The sequence below is a fragment of the Siniperca chuatsi genome, linkage group LG6 (assembly GCF_020085105.1).
Source record: "Siniperca chuatsi isolate FFG_IHB_CAS linkage group LG6, ASM2008510v1, whole genome shotgun sequence".
Taxonomy (NCBI): Eukaryota; Metazoa; Chordata; class Actinopteri; order Centrarchiformes; family Sinipercidae; genus Siniperca; species Siniperca chuatsi.
The window spans coordinates 12,474,500-12,496,341 of record NC_058047.1 but is presented as its reverse complement, the minus strand read 5'-3'; the positions used below and the strand labels follow the sequence as shown (position 1 = coordinate 12,496,341).

At 38.8% G+C, this 21,842-nt stretch overlaps 1 protein-coding gene across 4 annotated transcripts in view; it reads left to right on the top strand.

Moving 5' to 3' along the window:
• camsap2a (calmodulin regulated spectrin-associated protein family, member 2a) overlaps positions 1-21,842 on the top strand; it is a 53,907-nt gene that overhangs the window by 8,796 nt on the left and 23,269 nt on the right. For all 4 annotated transcript variants that reach the window (XM_044200691.1, XM_044200693.1, XM_044200692.1 and 1 more), the window contains exons 3-4: positions 12,589-12,750; positions 16,093-16,176. In XM_044200691.1, the coding sequence (XP_044056626.1) occupies positions 12,589-12,750; positions 16,093-16,176 (246 nt within the window). The remainder of the gene's footprint in view (positions 1-12,588; positions 12,751-16,092; positions 16,177-21,842) is intronic.

Genomic DNA, 21,842 nt, shown 5'->3' with positions numbered 1-21,842 from the left:
GCAAAAAAAGATGCAACACTGCTTAATATTGGCACACTTAAGACAGCTCATGTGGATTACCTGCTGCACGGTGGAATGACAGCTCAGATGGGGGATCACCTATTATTTAGAAATTGCTTCAACATCTAACAAAGGGTTGACAAGGTGACCAGAAGCTGTCCAGACTGAGCTCTGGGGGTGTGGAGAGTCTGCAAGAAGAACAGGCACAGGAAAAAAAACATTTCTTCTGGAAGAGTTAAAGAGGGTTATTTGATGGCTTGACAAGTTTCCCTAAAAGGAAAACAGCACTAGTTTTACTCCTGAAGCAGAAAAAGAGCAGGAGACTGAGCACCTACTTACAGTTCTAACTGTAAGCTGCTCTGGATAAGCGCACCAGCAATGTCATTAAATGCTGCTTAATTTTAAGTTAAGCATTTAGCATAACTCAGCAGTTTGCATAAGGTACAATAATTTTCAGAATAAACAAATTTAGTGGATGTTCGAGGATGTTTGACATGCTGCTCATGTCTTTTCTGACACGTTATAACCAAGCACATTTATTGACATTTTTACTAGGTTGCCAAACTGACCTTCTCCCTTTCTGTCACCATTCTGCATACTCATCCTTCTGTCTTCGACCATGTGACGGATTCCCACATGTGAAGACGCGGGATCCAAATCGCAGTTACCGCCCACTCGGCCGCCTACACACATTCTGCATCACTGACACTCTCCTCCACCTGTAGTGCTCACAGAGAATAAGGGGAGAAATGTGGAGGTGGGCAGAGGATCTGAAAATATGATTCTAGCATTACACATTACAGCCCACGTGAAGCACCACTGCGAGCATGATAATTGCTAAAATTCATTATCAAAAGGCTTTAATTGCCAAGTTTGATAATACTAGTTCTCAATTGTGTCAGTGCTGTGTGCTCAGCTTTGTTCGTGGTGATTGAGTGGAAACTCATTTCCAAAACATCCAATGAACAATCAAATAACTGCGTACAGTAAAATCGCTCAAGAAAATGAATTGCATGTCAGTTTCTTCAGCTTGTTTCTGTGCAGCTGTGGTCAGGGAGAAAATGTAATCTCGAAGTTAGACAACATAACCAGCTGATAAACATTACTGAATTAAAGACCAATATCTTTGCTTGTTGAATCGACATACTGTCTAACCCTGTTGCTACGGAGACGTTACACTAAGTGGGATGAGAATGACGTCAATATCCAAAAAAGCCAAGGAATCTAGATGATGAATGAAAATACATTCTGTGTGTTTGTGCCTGCATGTGTGTCCACACTTGAGCATGTGTGTAAGTGTGTTGTGTAGTGCATGTAGGTATCTAAAGACCTAACTGCACACTGTAGAGTGGCACAGAAGTGCTCCTTGCATCCCTGCAGCAAGGCTGGTGTACAGAGAAGGTGGCTAATGTATAGAAACAGTGGTTGGCATTTAGTATTGTACCTTATTTATTCTTTATTTATCCACATTTATATAATCTGCTGGATACAGAGCAGCCCCACTGGTGCACTGATGGTTAACTGCCTTGCTCAAGGGCACCTCAGTGTTGATTATGAGAAAGGGACAAGCACTGCACTTTCCCTTCCCCAGGTTCAAATTACCATTACAAAAATGCAGGATTGTCGTTTTAGAGTTCAGTAGATGGTATAAGTATTCATGAAATTTTGTCCGTCCCCTAATACTTTAAGTACAAGAGAGTAAATCCAGCCTTTTCTCAGGAAATCATAGCAGGATTTCACAGAATAGATTTGGGTGACCTCACTTGGAATAAAGACCACATCTGCTAACATCATATCAAATTAAAATAATACATTTTTCTGAAATAAAGCATAAATATTTAAGAAGAAAGAACAGAGGCACTATTTCACACATCAAATACCAATAATGTAATAAGTGTGGCTATTGTTTAAGCCATCATCTACTAAATACATTGATCACGTTACGAAATGCGTCAGGATCTGAAGCTGTGCTTAATGATTTCCTGTGGAAAAGCCTGTAGATCATCCACAGGATAGTAACTTGGGGATGTATTAGATGCCAAAAACATATATGCCCTACTAGAATAATCTCAAAACTCATCGTGGTAAAGATCGATGTTCTTCCAAGCTGCCGAACCTTGAATGTCATAGCTTTAATATTTAATAAAGCTGTAGTAAATAGGTCACGTTGCTGCCAAGGGTTTTTAATGTACTGTATAAATCAGACTCTATCATGGCTGTATGCCGTGAACTGTATGCTGTGAGAGTAAGAGGCATATCACCTTATATGGTTTCTGAGTTGCTTTATTGTGCTATATGGATGCTGTGTCTGTGACTGTATGTCAGAAGGGCCATAAAACAGACAGGTTTGTTGTAGCACTTATGTTAGAGAATGCTTTCAAATCCAACCTTAATGGCAAATGCAGTTCTAATGTGTACATGAACAGATTTATTCTGTAGTTCCTGTTGAAACCATGCTGCTTTAGTGAGTGAAAGCATTTACAATTGTCAACTTACTGTCAATTTGTGGATTTTTTGAATGTATTGTAAGCCTTATGGCAAATTAATTACAGCACTATTGTGATGTGGAAGCAACTCTAATGCTGGCTCTCTACTCAGTTGTTTCCCAATTATAGTACATTTAATTCACTGGTCGGATTCACACAAAAGATGTCTTAAGTTATTTGAACTCCAAAACATTTACTTGTTAATTTGGGCCCTGGTGAGGACCATGCCAAAAAAGGAGTATGACCTGGTTAATTGTTGCTGACATATTACAACACAGGACTGTCACATTAGCTGCGTCACAAAACAGAACATGTGTACACAAGCACTGCAGCAGCTCCCGATAAGACCATCATCAACCAGTCCCTCTTGCAACTGATTATGCAGCAGTTATTGTTACTGTTGTTATGATGTTATGACTTGGCGGATGTGCCCCTACATAGGTATTTTTTTAATACTGCTAAAACAACAAGGAACCAAGGAACAAAGTTAATAGAAGTTTCTTAATGAAATATGCTGCAAAAAAGGCAGAGGTGAAAAAGAGTAATGCCTGCAAACTGACTACAAACCATACATTTGTCTAAATAGACAACATTGTGATCCCAGTTGGATCTTTGTCAGGTTAAAATATTGTTAAAAAGGTTACAACACCCGTATATGCAGATATACACCAATTCTGTGATGGCAGGTGTGGTTATTATCAAACCCAGCAATCCAAGCATCTCAAAACGATTAACAATTCAAGTAGTATACAATGAAAACTCAATCAAAGGTACGTTAATCCCAAAGAGTAGGAGTACAAAGACATAAAATATTTTAAAAATATATAAAAAAATATCAAAAATACAGTTGTAGGCTTTATGAAAAGAAACACTGAAATATTGTAAAGGGCAAAAAAAAAAAGTATAACACTACAAAGTCTCCACCCATAGACATGATATTGTTCTGTTAACATACACTAACATCATTTTGTGTTACGGTCGAGACTATAGAAAGCTATCAACAAGAACAATGTGCCATAAATAAATCTAAATTCACAAAAAATTGATATTTTAATACTCTTGGTTAGATAATGTAATAACACATTATTATATGAAGCAGTGATTATGCTTTTATGTGTAACAAAAGCATTGTCCTACACTCACACTACACAGTTTTAAGATTTCCACCCACATCAAGATGAATGTAAGCATCAGTCTATATTCATCAAACAGTTGTAATAGTATGTGTTGGATATGTAAACATATATCTAAACTACACTACATATACTTTTTAATATATAAAGATGAATATATTGATATTTAACATTCTATAATGATAAAAAAGTGTTTGTCATTTCAGTTTTACTGTGTGACAGACTGATTCATCAACTCATGTATAGCATGGATGAATAGAGGTGAATACACTTCCTCCTGTTAGTCTCCCTCTCTTCTGCTGCCTCCATCACAACCCCTATTGGGCAGGCGGTCCGTTTCCATGGTTACACTCCAGTAGGCAGTTGTGTGTGTGTGTGTGTGTGTGTGTGTGTGTGTAGGTGTGTGTGTAGGTGGGTGCAAAAGTGGGGGTGCTTATGCTTGCATATGTCGTATGCACAATGTATGCTTGTATGTGCAGTGTGTATGTGCAGCTATGGACTGTATCGGCAAAGAATCCTGAAGTGCTGGATTCTTAGAAGCAGGCAGACAGCATTTCTAAGACACTGCCTCACACACAAAGACGCACATCCACACAGACATAAGGTGAAGTACAGAGAGCTAACCTGAGTGCCAGGCAGAGAAAATACTTCTCAACATCAAACTAGCTTCCTCTGTCCTTATTCTGTCCTTGATCTTGTGAACAAAGAAGAGCTGAAAGGGAAGCCCATCCATGTACTTTCTGTCCTCATGGGCTTCCGCAAAGTCATAGCCAGTGTGTTATGCTCAATGCCAGCGGCTCCCAGGCAGCACGATATGGATGGGTAGGCAGCGAGCACATCATGTGATGTCCTGAGCATCTTTCTCTTCTGGCTAGAGTTAGATTGTGTTTTAGGCTAATATGTTTTTTTGTTTGTGTTTTTAATTTAATATATAGGGTTTTTTTATCTGCAAAGAAAAACTAGTAATGCTGAGTCCACTTGCTGAGGGTTCAGAACCATCGTAGGGATGCTCCTCTACTCTCAACCCTGCACACAGGAGCACATTTGTCTAGAGGCCTTTGAACTGTGCAGAGAGGAAAATATGCTTAAGCTAATGTTCCATATCAGCTGATACAACACAGGTCAGTAGCCAGTGATTGTTTTTCAACTCAGTACTTATATGTGTTTCGTCTTTTGCACTGAAAAAAACCTTGATAATTAATTTGTCAGTCTAATTTTCAAAAGGCTGTAAGTAAAAACTGTCTATTGTAGTGAAAGAGATTGTGTGCCCCTGGGAGCTTTGTTTTCAGAGGAAACAGCTTCTTGTAGTTTTACCCAAGGCAAGTTGACCCACCAGGACTCCAGACTAAGAATGATTCAAAGACATCTACTGCATGCATGGATCAGCATCTTCGGTCTCATTTAGAGCCAGGCCTGGGAGGCGAGATTGCAGGTGAGTGCCTTGTGGCTCAGCCTGAAGAAGTAACCCAACCAAACACAGATTTTTTTGCTTACTGCGGTAAATACTAACTAACTAACCAATTAACAATGATGTCTTTTTCAGTGCAAGACAACTAGTGTTGGAGAGAGCAATACATTCGCTGTATTGGCTTTGATTGTTGCATAAAATTGTTCATAGAATACAATTCTCTCTTAAGTACATGTTTAGCACAGTCAGTGTGCAGCCAGACAGAGAACCATGATCCTGAACTGGTAACTCGTATAATCTGGCGTCGCAGAAAATCTGCAGCACTGCACTCTGCTTTGTTGAAGACCCAGTTTTAGGGTGCTTGCAGTGAGATCTCATATAGTATGAAATGGAGACTATGACATAAAGAGAAAAGAAAGTTTTTTTATTATTTTTTTTTAACAAAGACACTATATGAGAATACATAACTTTTAGAAATAATGAGGAATTATGCATTGTACCAGATTTAGCTCATAGCAAATTTCCTTCTGTGGTCACTTCTGTGGGTCTTTGAAATCCGATCTGCATCTTCACAGAGATTTAGTCTGAACACCAGGTAAATGCCCAGCACGTTTATGTAACGTGAGTGGTATTTCCCTTAAAATTAAGTAAAACACTCAGTATCAACCAGAGGGCCTTTTCAAACATGATGGAAGGATTTGGAGTGCAGCCATATCTCCAGGGTAGGTCGACACTGGCTGGTAGCCACGATCCTGTCCCCAGATAGTGCTCTAAGGTTAGCTTTGAGGTTTCCATATAATTGCTAGGTTGGGTTTGGAGCATATGGAGGAGGAAGGTATGCTGCTTAAAAGCTCCATTCCCACAACTGATGCCAGACCTCACAGTTGGTATTTTGTGCATCCAAAAGTGTGCATGGCCATGTGTGCAATGGTTTATGGGAGCAAAAAAGACAGAAAAAGGGAAGGTTTTATATTTCCAAAAGGATTTTTGATAATTGTGGGAGAATTTGTCCAAATTCAAAATGCAGTTCTCTGTCATTCAAACAGTTTAGGGGAAATGCAGCATTACCTGTGTGACTGGGGATTGGTTAACTGTGTTCTCTGGGAACAGTCATGATTCAGTCAGTTAAATGGTTCAGTTCAATTCAGTTTGAATTTCACCTCTAGGTTTCTTAAATCTTTAAGAAAAACCTAAAAAATTTAGTTGTACTTTTGAAAGATTTAAACTTAAGCATTTTCTGCTGTAGCTGGCACACGCAAGTTCATAAAATAGAGGTTTCTCTGTTTGTTTGTTTTTACAGCATTTCTTATTGAGCTGTTTGTATTGTCAGTAAACTGTACTGCTATTTTGGCTTTCATTCTCTTGAAGGAGAGTTACCTCAATCTCTACAGACTAATGGTAAAATAAAGGTTAATTTTAAAAAAATGTTATGGATTATTCTTAAGTAAGATGCCACAGAACAGTGTTCTGTGTTGGCTATCAAATACCTTCCTGTGATTATCTGAATTGTTATGTTATGTTGCCATGTATAAAAAACCCAATCCATCCAGCAACCAGTAAAGATGAAACAAACTATTAAAAGATCAGCTCTTGAACTTTGCACTATGTTATCATCTCTTTCTTTTTCACTAAATCAAAGAATAAATATTTATAGATTTCAGAGGTACTGTATTTTCCTTTAACTTTACAGTAGTTGTGCTGACCAGCAATAGAGACCAGAGAGAGTTACAGCTGAGAGCTTTTCCATGTCCAGCTGAGTTGGCGTGAAGTTACCTGAAGCTAAGACATATTCAATTTTTAGACATCTTTTTAGTCTCTGGGCCTGGACAGGAGAGCTGTAATACTAAAAGCAGACTGCATTTCAATATTACATCACCCCTGAGCTAATGTTGAATCACTCTGTGTGTGTGTGTGTGTGTGTGTGTGTGAGTACTTGTACTTGCTACATAGTGAGGACTGAAACACGTTTTTTACCTACAGAGTGAGGACATTTTTGGAAAGTGAGGACATTTTGGCCAGTCCTCACAACTTCAAAGGGCTGTTTGAAGGTTAAGATTTGGTTTTAAGGGTTAGGCATTTACTTGTGATGGTTAAGGTTAGGGTAAGGTGCTAGGGAATGCATTCTGTCAATGATGGTCCTCACAAAGATAGAAGTACAATGATGTGTGTGTGTGTGTGTGTGTGTGTGTGTGTGTGTGTGTGTGTGTGTGTGTGTGTTTCCTCAGTCCTGAGGAGGTCCAAGAGACTGCAGTTAAGAAATTTGGTGATTTAGGTTTGTTCAGTTTATGGTCATTTTCCGTTCCCACGCTGCGGTTTGTTTTTGCACTTCCTTTGTGCCATGTTAAATCAGGCTTCTACGGTGGATTTTCATGTCTCCTCTTTCACCAAGAAGCCTTATTAAAGATGAACAATATCTCCCCGGGTGGAAATACAGAGAGCCAGCAATGTAGCGGTATAATAAAAACAGGATATTGACCATGAAGGAGCATCTTCTTACCTCATGAGAAATCAAAACAAGATTTATAGACATAATCAGCTTAGATGAGAAAGCAAAAAATGTGTGTGTGTGTTTGTCTTTGTGTCTACAGAATGGTTCATAACTATACTAATGTTTAGTTATTTTAATCACTAAGTTATTAAAATAACTAAACATTAGTATACTCATAGTCAGCATGATAAAGGCAGTATCTAGGGGAAGGAGAAACTACAGGTTAGAGAAGCAGTTTTATAATCAGAAAGTCACCATTTTGAATCCTGGGAAAATAATCAAATGGAGTGAATTAGCAACATTTTCCCCTCTTGCAGCCGTCTAGATACCCTTAAGCAAGGCATTTGATTTCTGAATGCTCCTGTGGAGCTTCTCAGTGGCCAACAGTAGAAGACAGAGGTCACTCTGGGCAGCTCCAAGGTATGGATATATGCAACTGAATGTATATGAAGTAAAAGGATTCTGAAGGAAAGCATATGTGCTCAGCAAACCTAAAGGTTAGAAAACATGACGGCATGGGATATTACAGAGAAAACAGCTGTATTGCAAATGACAGGCAGGTCTACTCTAATGAGGAATGTTAACCCTTTCTTTTGGCAGTGAAGAATCTACCTCTTTGCTGCTTTCCATTCTTCCTCCCTCTCTTCTTCTACCCCCTTTCTCCATCTCACCACCACTACTGCTCTGCATCCATCCAGTTGCTGAAGCCTTTCTTCTTCCTTCCTGCTTTCCTCTGACATTTACACTTGGTCAGCTGATCCTTCACTGACTGTCCATTTCTGTGAGCGTTACACAGTACAGCAACTCTTACTCAGAACTCATTCCATTTGCAGCACACTACCTGTTACATATATATGCTTCGTGAGCACTGAGTGCAGAGGACCTTTAAAGAGGCATTTTCCACATTTATTCAAGCAGAATTAGACGGTTACATCTATTTTGATGCAACAAGGAAACATAGGAGCTATATTATAGGGTCAACTGATAAACTGATGTTATGAGTTTATTAGTGTCATATGACCTTTTCAAGTCATATGATGATATTGCAGATTGTTTACTTACAGACTCTTTATTACGACACATCAGTAACACATCATGTTGGAAGCCTTGATATTGATTTTTATGGCACCACTGCTATTATAGATCTTATTAGTGAGGAGTTTTAGTGTCTCAGGTGCCATTTTAGCCTTAAGACTTTCTGTCTTGCTATAAAGTCCAAGGTTGCAATGCTGAATAATGTAAAGTTTTGTAAATTTGGAGCATAAAAATGGACATGCATAAATGTCAGCCTCTCCATCAGCCTTCCGAAACCCATGTTTGTTGCAATGTCTCTGCAGCACTTTGAAGTGCAAGTCAACAACTTGAGTGCAGCTCAAACACTTTTCCTTTCTGATCTCAAGAGTTAAACTCATTACACACTTTAGTATGATCCATAGATGCCTTTTGAGTTCTTCAACACCATGATGCTTCTGTGAGGCTGTGTCAAGAGACCGCAAAATTGATGTTAAAATATCACAATTGAAATGTTGACCGTGACAGTTTTTTGTCAACTGGAATAGGAAAATATGTGTCATTCAAACTCCATTCCCCATGATTCAAAGCAGTTCCAAATACTAAAGCAGGTTTTAAGCGGTTTGTTGATATTTGTTTTAAACACTAAAAAATACTAGCAATACTTTCATAAATGATGCTCTAAATTGTACATTGTTTCTGGATTTCTAGTAATTTAATGTAGGTAAACATAATTAGATGTTTAGGGACATACCTTCTCCCCCTGCTCTCTTCATCCATTTAATTAATTAATAAGACATTTTTAAACTGGTGGAGTTTGCTCAGGGGGAATGAAACTGTGAGTTTCACACTCTAAGTATTGTGTCAAAAAAGTTTATACAATTTATCCAAACTGCCGCTAATTGCTAACATCTCTGACTTGTAAGTGCTGAAAGAAGTTGCTTTGTCACATTAGTAAAGCATGATCCCATAAAGTAAGCATGATCCCAGTGTCAAAAACACCCAAATCCTGGATGTGTTCTTACACTAGCCTCTTCCTCCCAAACAGTGGCCTGGTGTTATTCAATATGATTAGAGACTGCAGGTCTGTGGTCTAGTAAACAAGATTAGTTCTCCTTGTTGTCATTTTATCCCATCAGACCACAGCAGATCCAAGTCAATATCCTCAAATTGCTCAGCAGAGGGGATGAAACAGGAGGGAAAAGAGGCCTTTGAGGAATGACGAGGAATCCCTTGGCCTTTTTAAAATTGGTCTTGCCTGGAGTTGATCGTTTGTTGTGGGAGTACAGGGCTGATTTGTAACTGTGCTCTGCAAACCGATAACAGGATGTGTATGTGTGTTCATTTGGTTGTTTGTGTGTCTCTGGGATAATGTTTTACAATGTTTGTACAGGCTAAATGAAGGCCAATAGGAAACATCTTGACAGTGTATTATTAAATGGGATTGGTTTGCTGCTGGGTTGGCAGATGAGAAATTAAGCATTAAGCTAACGCAATGTCACACAGCAAATTAATTTCAGAGTTAAACATGCACTTATAGTTGTTAACTTGACAGCCGGTCTTGCCAAATATCACCATATCTTGCTATATTTTGGGGAAAGAAAATCTCAGCATCGATGTTGGTGTCATGGTTTTTCCAGCTGTTGCACAACTCTGTACCTCTCTATTAGTCTAGTTAGCATGGGCTAATTAGGTATCAGTCTTCAAAAGTAAATTTAGAAACAAACAAAGATATCATATATCTTTGATCATATATATATATATATACAGTATCTGCAGACAGAAAGGGGCCAAGCAAAAGCTCATCAGTTATATTTTACACTGGTACAATAGGGACCTGTCTAGCCACTGAGCAAGTCTATGATTGTAGAAACTGTGGTCATGTATTGGAAAGTTAAGTTTGGGGAAAGATCCTGGACACAAAAGATCAGTTGTAGTTAAAGGAAGCAAAGGTTGATTGTTGGTAGGAGTGAACACCTGTCTCAGGTGTCAAAGCCATGCGTTGTACACTCATCCAACACCACAACTTCCTCCCTATGACTTTTCGCTGCAGTATGAGAACGTAGCATATTTTCTTGCTTTGACAGAGAATGTACACATGTAAACGAACCACCAATGCCATTCTTCTTGAATATAGTCTCCAATTATTGTTAATAACACGCACGTTCCAGGCAAACTAACTCGCTCACCTTGCTTTAAATCTGTATACATACAAATAAATATACAGACTGAACCACAAAAGATATATGGGTTTGAGTGCCCTAATACTTCTAACTCCTACCTAATACTATTTAATGCAACAGACAAATAGAAATTTTGCTCACAATTGAATTGCCTGTAAATTCCTTGTTGCTTCTATTTTAATCAAAATCATTCTTTTTGTTTCACTTATTTGTTTCACAGTTTATCTTTCTCCCTCAATATTGTGGAACAGACACTGACATCGTCTTTGTAATGTGTATTTCATAATAATAAAAAAACATGTTGCTCCTTGTAAAGAGAGTGATGCTGGGGAACTAAACTATGACTCCAGTTAGATTTTTATTATACTTTTATTTTTTATTTTACCTTAGGGCAAACACACCAACACGTGTAACTTGTCTCATACCTGTAACACAATTCCTTAAAGGGTAATTCCGGTATTTTTAAACCTGGGCCCTATGTAATCCTTTGGGCAATTGCGCTCATTGCAGCCATTGCAGCCTGTTTTGGCTGAGGCAATCTACTGGACCAATTCCAAAAATGTATGTACCAATTAGTCATTTAGATCCCAAAATATGTAAAAATAGGGCCCAGGTTTAAAAATACTGGAATTACCATTTAAGTTGTTTTAGATTGTTGATACTGTGGAAAGATTGGCTTGATTTGCCTGATGAGTAACATGTGGAATGCTACACAAGCTACTGTAAGTTGAGGTTGGTTTCTTTTGCAACTTATTTTTATGAATAGGTTAATACAGAATGTCTCCATGTAAACATGTTGAAAAAACCTATTAATGTTATGCTATTATGTTCAGAAGATGCCTACACCGTAATTAATAAATGACTGGTCCGTCCATGGTTAGAGGTAGTTAAGGTATGGCATACGTTCTCATACACTTATTGCTATATTTCAGTTCAGCGTAGAACTGGTAACCACACCTTTCCTTGTTCTGTTCCTTGTTTCCTTTAAATGTCAGAAAAGAGATTGAAACATGATATTGCTAAACAGTTCCTTTTAGTAGTCATACAACATGCAGCAAATATATTGTATTGGAGTCTGACATTTGTCTTAAATTAACTGACATACTTTTACAAACTGATTGATAGCACAAAACTGAATCATCCACAGTCTTACACAATGAAACGTAGACCACGTAGGTTGGTTAAAAAAGTTCACAGTTACATACTGTTGTGACATTGTATAAACTTCATGATTATCTGTCCAAAAATGGATTTATAGTTGAAGCTTTTCAAAATAAAACCCTCCAGTCAGTGATAATTGATAAGTAGAGCATCTTATAATGGACACCAATTCTATTAATTGGACTCTGTTGTCAGGAAGATGTCTTATTCTGGCTTCTCAAAGGCTAGCAGTCACTGTGAGCAAACTGGGTCTTGTAACCAGGGATGAATGTACTTGTTTCCAGGGCAACAGTCACAAGGGAATATCTGATTGAAGACAGAGTTTCAGATGTACAGTACAGTGGAGGATTTGGAGTCCTGGTCCAATCCTATATATCACTGCCTTGCTCCCCACTCACCTGCAGTATTATGCTAATGTGGTGATTCGTTTTTACTTCAAATTTAACTTTCAATTAAATTTTTGTAAAAATTGGTAAAAACTGGGACAACTCCTCTGGCAATTTTTGACAGATGAAAACAGAGTTATAAGACTCTTTGCAGGCCTTTACAAATATTTTGCTGTTTCCCTGTCGTCTTTGATGCAGTGCCAAGGAAACAAACTGGGCTTATTTTCTCATCTCACACTCTCTTATGATACACCTGGCCATGGTGTTGACCATTGCAGTTGGGTACTTGTTTTCACCCTCTAAATCTTTCTCTGTACTGTTTTCTCTTCCAGAGTGCTCACCTGGCAATGATCGACACTCTGATGATGGCGTACACAGTGGAGACGATGAGCGTGGAGAAGGTGATGACCTGCATTCGTCAGTATTCATCCTGCGACCCTGAGGTGGAAACACCTTATGACACAGAGGACGCAGTCACCACCTGGATCAACAAGGTAGGTAATGGTATATTTGAGTGTGTATGTCTGTGTAAATTGTGTGGGTTTTTTTTTACACTATTGACAGATGAAGTTCTGCCCCAATTTAAATCAGCCTATGTTCCACTAGCCTTTTTATCCTGAAGTTGATATATGATACCAGGGTGTTGTGTCCATATTCAGGTAAATGTGAATCTACTATTTCAGCAGATCTTCATTTTAACAAAGTAAAAAAAAAAAACATGATTCTGTTAGCAAACAACAACTATACCACCAACAAGGTTCTCATAGCATGGTCATTTGGATCTCTGTAAGCCGCCCAATGAGTCAATGTTTGAAAATTTTATTTTGTCACAAAAAGCAGTCATGTGGAAGCAAAGGTCATAACATGACTCAGGCTAGTGCTCATACTGTACACTGTAGATACCCTGGCTCAGGGGCATTTCACCAGTACTCAGTGGGGTTGCAAGATATTACAGTCAAAAACACTGACCTAAATACCATCAAATCTGTTACATGAACAGCACTTTGTCTTCATGCCCTGAGGTTGTACCATATGACGTGTACAGGTGAACTCACAGCACACAAGAAAACATCCTCCTGGGTATAATAAAGGTGGGATTGTCCAATTCTTTGCTACTTTCACTGCCTTTATAACCTTTTAAGAGTTGATACAAAGATTGTCATGTAAAGCATGTTCATGACTCTCTGTATGTGCAAGCTAACAGAAATGAAGGAAACAGAAACATGAGAATATGGTTAAGTCACATGAAATCTTTGTGCTTTCTTCTTTAATGATGGCGTAATTTAACATCATCCACATCTTATATGCAGTAGAGTATCGCATGTAAGAGGTGGCTGTTCTCATTAGCTATGACACAAGGCACTGAATGCCAGCTCCTCATGGCTACTGGCCCTCCCCTCTGAACTCTACAGTTAAAACACACATTTATGTTTCAACTAGGGTTGGGCGATATGGCCCCTAAAATAATATCACGATATTTCAGGGTATTTCTGCGATAATGATATTCTTGACAATATGACAAAATCTCCTAGCAGGGTTTTTGGCTCTCCTCGTACTCAACCGGGTGCTTCTGCTTTAGGTGGTGAAATAAGTTTGTTGTATTGTCCCCTTTTGTTGTTATAGTCTTCTTGCACTTCTGACAAGGGCTTTAAAGGTTAGTACTAATAATATTGTTTAGTGGCTGCTGTTAAGGAATATTTTGCATCCATATCCTTATACATTACCATGAACTAGCATTTACTGTTATTTCAACCAATCAGAGAATTGTTATGTATTAGGAATATCCTGGCATAGCCAGACTAATTCGCAAATGTGTATTAGTCTGGAACCTCTCAGTTCTTTTTCGATTTCCAAGGGGCATTATCAACAGGCACAGACCAAAATTCATCTGAACGCATTTGGAAAGACCTACAACCAATCAGAGCAACGAAACGTGCTGAGCGACACATGCAAGTTGGGTCGGTGCTTGGTCCACTTTCAAGCAGGAAAAAGATGGCGGCCTGGTCACAAATTACAGCTAAACGGTACACTAAAATGTGTTTCTGAAAACATTTGAGGTGGGAAATATGCAATGCAATAACATAATCTTGATTCATATTTGATCAGCACTGCCTAGTTTGACAGTTTTAACTGAGTTTTGTGAGCCTGATGCCTTGCGCTGTATCAACCAATCAGAGCAGCGAAAAGTGTGACTTCAAATCTGGAACAGTAAAGCTACTCTGTCAGTCATCGTATCAAACCCACCCCTTATTAGATAAACGGCTGTGATTGGCCCGACGGGTGCAAATCTGTTTGAATGGGAGAGGGGCCAGACATACCTGCCAGAGCAAATGAAACATGATCTCGGCAGATTCGTCTGGTTTTCAGGCTATATTACGACCCTAAGAAAATAAAAATGTCCACTGAAACACAAATTAAATTATTTTAGTATAGCAGTTGTGGTCAGCTTTAATTCAGTCATCTACAATAGATTCCAAAGTTGAAAAGTTTTCATGGCTGAAAGAAGTATCAAGAATGTCTATAGACCTGTATTCTAATACACGTCAGCTGTTTTATCTGTATGCTTACTGTGTTCTAAACAGTCATATTTTCACCAATCAAATGTTTAAAGACAAAGTTTTTGGCAGAATCTTGTCACCTTGTCATCAGAGCACGATTGTGCAGTACAGAGACAGTCTGTAGCAGTGAATGTTCTGCAGCCAAATGTTGACAAAATTAAACAACTTTTTACAGCCACCCTTCCATCTTGTAGATGGTGAATGTTTTTTGGGTGGTCTATCACTTTAATGAACAAAACACATTCTTATGTGCACAAACTAATATTTAATATTTGGGTTTAGTCCAAGTTACATATGCTGTGTGTAAAGTCTCTGTAGGAGGTACAAGGAAACAAATCTTCATAAACATTCCATAAAATGTATTACTACAGTACATACTACACATCAGAAAATAAGTTAAAGTTAGCCTTTAAGTTAGCCTTTAAGTGGTTTGCTACATGGCCTGCATGTTCAGATGGCTCTGGCTCGTCCATACAGTGCTACAGGCCCCAGTCTGTTTACATTCTTTTATCAGGAACACTGGGCTGCTGCCAGCTCTGAGCTTTACACACACCCACACACACACACACACACAATAGCTAACAGGTGTGGTCATGGAGTCCTACTGGTCAGACATATGGCTCTCTGCTAGAGTCCCTTTGTGTTCTAAAGGTCCAAAATTTACCAGCTTAACAGCTGAATCCTGCTCTAAGTTGAGCCATATGAACTTGAGGAGACATACTGTAAGTCGTCCAAAGTGCAGGATTCAGTGAGATTAGATCTGATTAAATTTAACTCCACTCGACTTGACTTCAGTCTGATTAGATTCAAATTTCAACTGATCAGAAAATCCAAAAACTAAAATGTATGCCTTTAATCACAGACTTGTTCCTTTATGGAAGAAACAGAACACAAAAGCACAATGAAATAGTTTTATTCTTTAAACCATAATGCTAAAGTAATGATAAAAAATAAAGGATTGTTGTGGTCACAGTGCAAGCATAATTATTGTATAATTTATAACCAAATAAAATTAAATAATTCAGCATTGCCCATACACTAATGTTATTACTGTGGAAATTAAATTTCAATATCAACTTTTGCACAATTAACTATGGAGCCTCACTTTAAGTAACAAAGCAAATTAGATTTTGCATTTGAGGCTATTACTTTTTATATGAGAGCAATATGAGCTGAAGATGAAATATTAGTCATAGTCTGTTACATATATTGAATTTTGCTCATTGATGCTGCTGCCAGCTCAGTGAATATTAATCTTGTTTGTCCTCTCTCTTTCAGGTAAATGAGTATCTGAAAGACACCGTGGCTCAGGAGCAGAGGAAGAGGGAGACGCAGAGCGCCGAGCCTGCTGGGAGTCCTCGGGTGGGTTTTTCTCTTCTCTCTCAGCTATTTTTCTCTTCTCTTCCAGCTTTAACACTACACATGAACATACAGTTGTCACCAGTCTGATGGACAGTTTCAAACAAGCTAAGTGAAATCCTTGGCTCCACTTAATGGATTTACCACAACATTCTCCTTTTGATTGACAAATATTTATCCCAGACCTCTGTGTCGCTTTAATATCTGGGACCGGTTTCCTCGACAGATCTTAAGCTCTTAAAACCCAGCTACCATCGAAGAAAATCTCACTCACATAAGTCTGAGCTTTAGATGAAGCTCAGTCTGTATTTGTTAAATGAGAAAGAGAGAGAAGGCCAGGCTACATCTTCAACATCATAACGAGTTTATCTACCCTGACAACTGTACAAGCTTCACTCACTTCATTTGTGCCATAACCAGCAGATTAGGGCTCTCTGGTTAATTAGGCCAGCAGTCATTTAGTGTGAGGTCACCCATGTTCAGGGTCCTGCCTGCAGTCTAGATCTGTTATATAACTAACTGGTGTGGCTGTGTGTGTGTGTGTGTGTGTGTGTCTGTTTATCTGTGTATATTTTATGTATTTGAGTAACTGGAGTAACCAGTTGCATTTGCAATAAATCATTCACTGATCCACTGAATAATGTATTCACTCACTGGTGAAAATAAATCAATTTAAATCTCAAAAAATACCACATTAAAGCATGTGTCTGTGAGAGTGCATAAGTGCTGGGTGCTGTGATATTTCATTGGTAATATGACATAAAACAAAGATTTAAGTATGCAATTTTTCTGTGTCTTGCTTGGTGTGCTGCAGATATAGACCATATAGATAGACTGTGTTTGCTGTGTAATGATCTCTACTTTTTTTCATTTCATTTTCATTTTCACTTATTTTCAGCTTTAACAGCAAATAACAATAATAATATTCTATATATATTCAATATGCATTCAGTAATATCTCGTTCTGACACCAATATAATTACAAATTCAGATTTAGCGATTGAAAGACTGACTTAGCCACAAAATTTATAAATGATTTATACATCGCAAGATGGAGAAACTGGGTAATATATTTGTTGGAATAATAAATATAGCTGTTTGGTTTGCCTCTCTCATTCTCCCTCGTTAAAATTTCAGTCACCTTCTTATTTTTGCTGTAAGCTTTACCAATCATGGATAATTATATGCAAATTATGTAGACTTTCTGTCCATAATATATATTGTTTGTGATATAGATATCATGGTTCCTGGCAATAATGTTGCTGTTCTCATGTGCTGTTGTTGACATAAAAAAGATTTTCTAATAAAATCTAACTGTCACAAAAACAAAAAACAAATACAGATTTAGACCAGCTTTTATCAAGCTACATGTCAGCGTTCCAGGCTAATTCAAATAATTCCCATGCTTTGATTAGATTTGTAGTGACTGGGGGGCTTTCACTGTGAAGCAGCTGCACACAGAAAGTATGCAGAGATGTTTGACTTAGCCTAAATGCCAACTTACTGCTCAATAAAAGTCTAAAGGTCTAAATCTGTGTCTGTCAATTTTGCGGAACTTTTCTTTTGAAGAATCAGTTTGAAACATTTTACAGGAGGAATGGACCTGTACAATACAATACTGTACCCTAACGGAGTATTTATACAGAGTACTCCAACAGAGTACAGCAAGATGCTTATGGCTTCATGGATCTTAGCCGCTCCAATATTGCAGCCATTTATGATGTGTTTATGTGGAAATTCATATAACAGTAGCGATAAAAATATAACACATTTTCCAACTGTAACGTCTGTATGTGTGAGTGTGTGAGATACCAGTCAAGCTACATTTGGTATTGTGGTCTGGCAGTGAGGGTCAGAGTTGGCATGGCAACCACTACCCATCAGCCTGACACAACAGAGTGATGATCAGAGAAGAGGGAGGAGGGGGAGGAGCAGGTGGATGATGTCACACTCATGTCTCCACCTCCAGCCTCATCATTCATGCTTTGATTCTGCTTCTCACCTTCATATCATTTATTATGCACCACCAGCAGTTTTTCAGTTTGTGTGTTTTTGAATAATGCAGGTGTCAGTGATCCCTGAACGTTATGAATCCCCTCAACTAGTTAGATGACCATGAGAAATTTCAGTTCACCTTCATCACCAGTAGTCTCCTATCTCTTCTCTCATTAATTTCTCATTTCTACATTTCAACTGCCCTTGATCTCTACTCCACTCCTCCACTCTAGACTCTCCATCTTCTCCTCCTCAGACCCATCTTCATACTTTCTGCTGGGTCATGCCTCCTTTCCTAGGTTCCTCTCTGTCACAGGTTATGTCAGGCAACACAGTATGACACAACACTGTCAGTGATGCTCCTTTGTAGAAATGTTTAGAGAGTTAGACAGTCTACCTAAGGGAAAATATTGCAACCCTGTCCCATGTGGTTTAGCCTGCAGAGAGTTGAAATGGAGAAATGCCATGTGTGAGTGTGTGTGTGAGTACGTGTGTGTGTGGTTCCCATCCCAGTCCCAGAGTTGTGCAGACTCCCACTGTGTTTGATGCTGATCTGACCAGTCAGTGTGCAGACGCAGCACTGCATGCCTCAGTTATCCCTCATGAACACACACACACACACACACACACACACACACACACACACACACACACACACACGTTTAACTGGTGAAGTTGCATCAAAAATAAGTGACTGATGATGTGTTAACACATCCGTTTGTTTGGGCCCCAACCCCAAGCCTGAGAGTTGGCACTTCAGTAGCATCATTCCTAACCTTAGGGCAGCCCAACGCATATGTATGTGTGTGTGTGTGTGTGTGTGTGTGTGTGTGTGTTGTGAGAGAGTGTTTGTGAGTCCTCATGGTGACCGTCTCTCTCTCTTGCTTATGGGTGACATTCTTCCGGTCTGAACTGTGATTAAAGTCATTGGATGATGCGGATCTACGCTTTCAGATGAATTAATGTACACTTAAATCAGTCAGTAAGTCTGCTTGGTGCTGCTTAAACAGAGATATTGTGCTTCTGTCTGTTTTAAAATTTCTATGTTTTCATTTCAAGTCATTTTTACAGATATCAGAAAGAACAGTATTGTGCATTTCACTGTAGTTGTGAAATCTGAGCCAACTGAAGACTTAATAATGAAATAATGAATTGTATTGGCCCCTTTTAAAACCACTCTGCATGTTGTTCAGTCAGGACAGTCTTGAACTTCAAGGTATTGCTGCCTCAGACAGGAGACGTTGCATAACAACTGCTTGCTGTGTTGGCAGACGAAGGCACAGTCAGCATCTTGGCTTTTTCAATTTAATAATGACTTTTGCCTCCATCCTAGTTTTTTTTTTGTCTTCTGCCTTTCAATGTTTCAGTGTATACAATTTTTATGTGTGTATCACTTATAAAATGGCTATTATGAGTATAATTTGTACTGGGTGGTCATAAAACCGCCAGATTGTTCTCTGACTCTCTCTGTCCCTCCTCTGCTTCTGCATTCAGACTAAAAGTATATATTTCTTCAGTTGCCAAACAGGCAAAAAAATTGCAGTATTTTCTGCGAGAAATAACATTTTGGTCTTCTGTATTGCTTATGACTCCTCTGTGTCAGAGAAAATCACTCATTTTAGTCTATTTTTCAATCAGATCAATCAAAGCCTAAGCATTGTCTGCTTCAAAACACTTAGTTAGAACCACCCAATCAGTCAGTCAGAACAAGGTGGGGAATGTATTAGCATTTGTGGGAGGTGACAATTTTACAGAAGAAGAAAACAAAATAATTCAAACTGCACTAATATGCAAAAAGTAGCGCACTAGTGTTTTTTTTGTTGATATGTAGCAGCTCCATATATCCTCCCTCTATCCCTCGATCACTCCCCACCTCCCCAGAAATCCCCCCTTCTGTCTTTGCTGTATGACTGCAGTGTGAGTCACGCAGGCAGCCTCTGTCTCAGTCTGACCAAGACAGATACGTACCCTCCTAGGACAACCCTGTAGAGCTCAACAGGGCAACAGTGTTTTTATTTTAACCTACTGTACTGTACCCAGGGGTGAGGGTGGGTGGAGGGGGGCGACCTTTTAAGTTGCAAAAACTGAGCTGCAGCTCAACTGGACATGTCTGGCTTCAGAGGATGAACTTTGATGGGAAGAGGGAGAGTCGCAGGATGATTGAAGTGGAGATGGGTGGGGTGCATGTATGTGTACAAACATATGAGTATAATACGTGTGTCTGTGTGCGTGTGTGTGTGTGCTCTTTTGTAAGGAGATGATGGACGAGGGCCTTACCTCTCCCCAGGGGTTTGATTGGTGGTTATAACGGATTTTACAGACTTTTACAGACTCTGTTTGACCCTGCTTAGCCCACAGTCTTAGATCATTACATTAGATGCAGACAGTCTTCATCTCCTCCATCTTATTCTCAAACTGGGGCAGCATGGTTGGGAGTTGTGTATTCAGAATAACCTGTCATTGAAAGTTCAGGTTGACCCCTTAATGGGCGATTTTGTGGGCATTAGTAGCCATTTGCTTCATCAGAGCACCCTTTATTAAAACTCCAAACTCACCCCCTGCTTACTCATTGTTAATGTCTGTGGATATAAATAAAAATGTTGAAAGATCCTTCATAAGCCGAAACAGTTGGATTGGAATAAAAATACAGTTTGAAATCAACAGGGTTGCAAAATTTGTTTTATAGGTATCTGTTGAGCTGTTATCATAAATGTTTTTGATGACCTAAACTTTTTTTGTTTGGATATTAGTCCCGCATTGGTATCCATTAGGATATTTAATGTCATTTTAAACAGGTAAAAACAAGATACCTAATGTATTGAATGTGGTTCGCAGACACCATATGACGTAGAAGTAGGGCTGTACCGAATGTCATTTTTTACATTTGAAGCTTCTACTGAGGTTTTCGAATGAAGCTTCAAATGTCTGTCGTCATATTTTAGGACGTCAGCATCCTAAAAAAAAGAAATCCTCGAACAAAATCCTTGATTTGAATAAAGTGATTCATAGGATTAAATGAGTCTCTTTTTTAAAATCAACTTTCTTTAATAAATAGCCTATAACTCGTCAGTTTTGTCAACATAAATACATATAGGCAGCAGGCTAATCCAATAAGGGCATAAAATGATGATAAATAATCGTGCTCTTAGGCTTAAATGTTGTTTTTGAAAGGCTAAATGCCAACAAATATGGATTGAAGCAGAATTTCATTAGATAAGTCTAGATAGACAGATAGATCTATCTTTTTTCACTAAATTTTGACTTTTGGCCTCTGTCTCATGCCATGCTCTCCTCCTGCCAAACAAATGTTCAACTTGGCCTGTGAGTCTGCATTGACTTTGTGAGGTCATGTATTGGGGACTGCAGATTTTTAGCCGCTTGGCCTGGAGAGGTGAAGTAAGGGCAGAGTTTGTTGTCTGTCTCCCTCTCTGCCTACAAATACCCTTTGTAATGTCACTGAATTTCAGTGCACTACAGCTAACTGTTAATCAAATCAGGAAAATCCAAGAAAGCTACAACTGATCTATTCATCCTCTTGCTGTCTTTGTTATTTCTTTCGGGGGTTTTCGGGACAAAGTGGCTGTATTTTCTCACAAGTCATGGCTCGCCTTTGAAGTTGAGCACTTGCCAGCAACTCTGAGTGGCACTCACATTTGGTTCTTTGATGCTTCTAG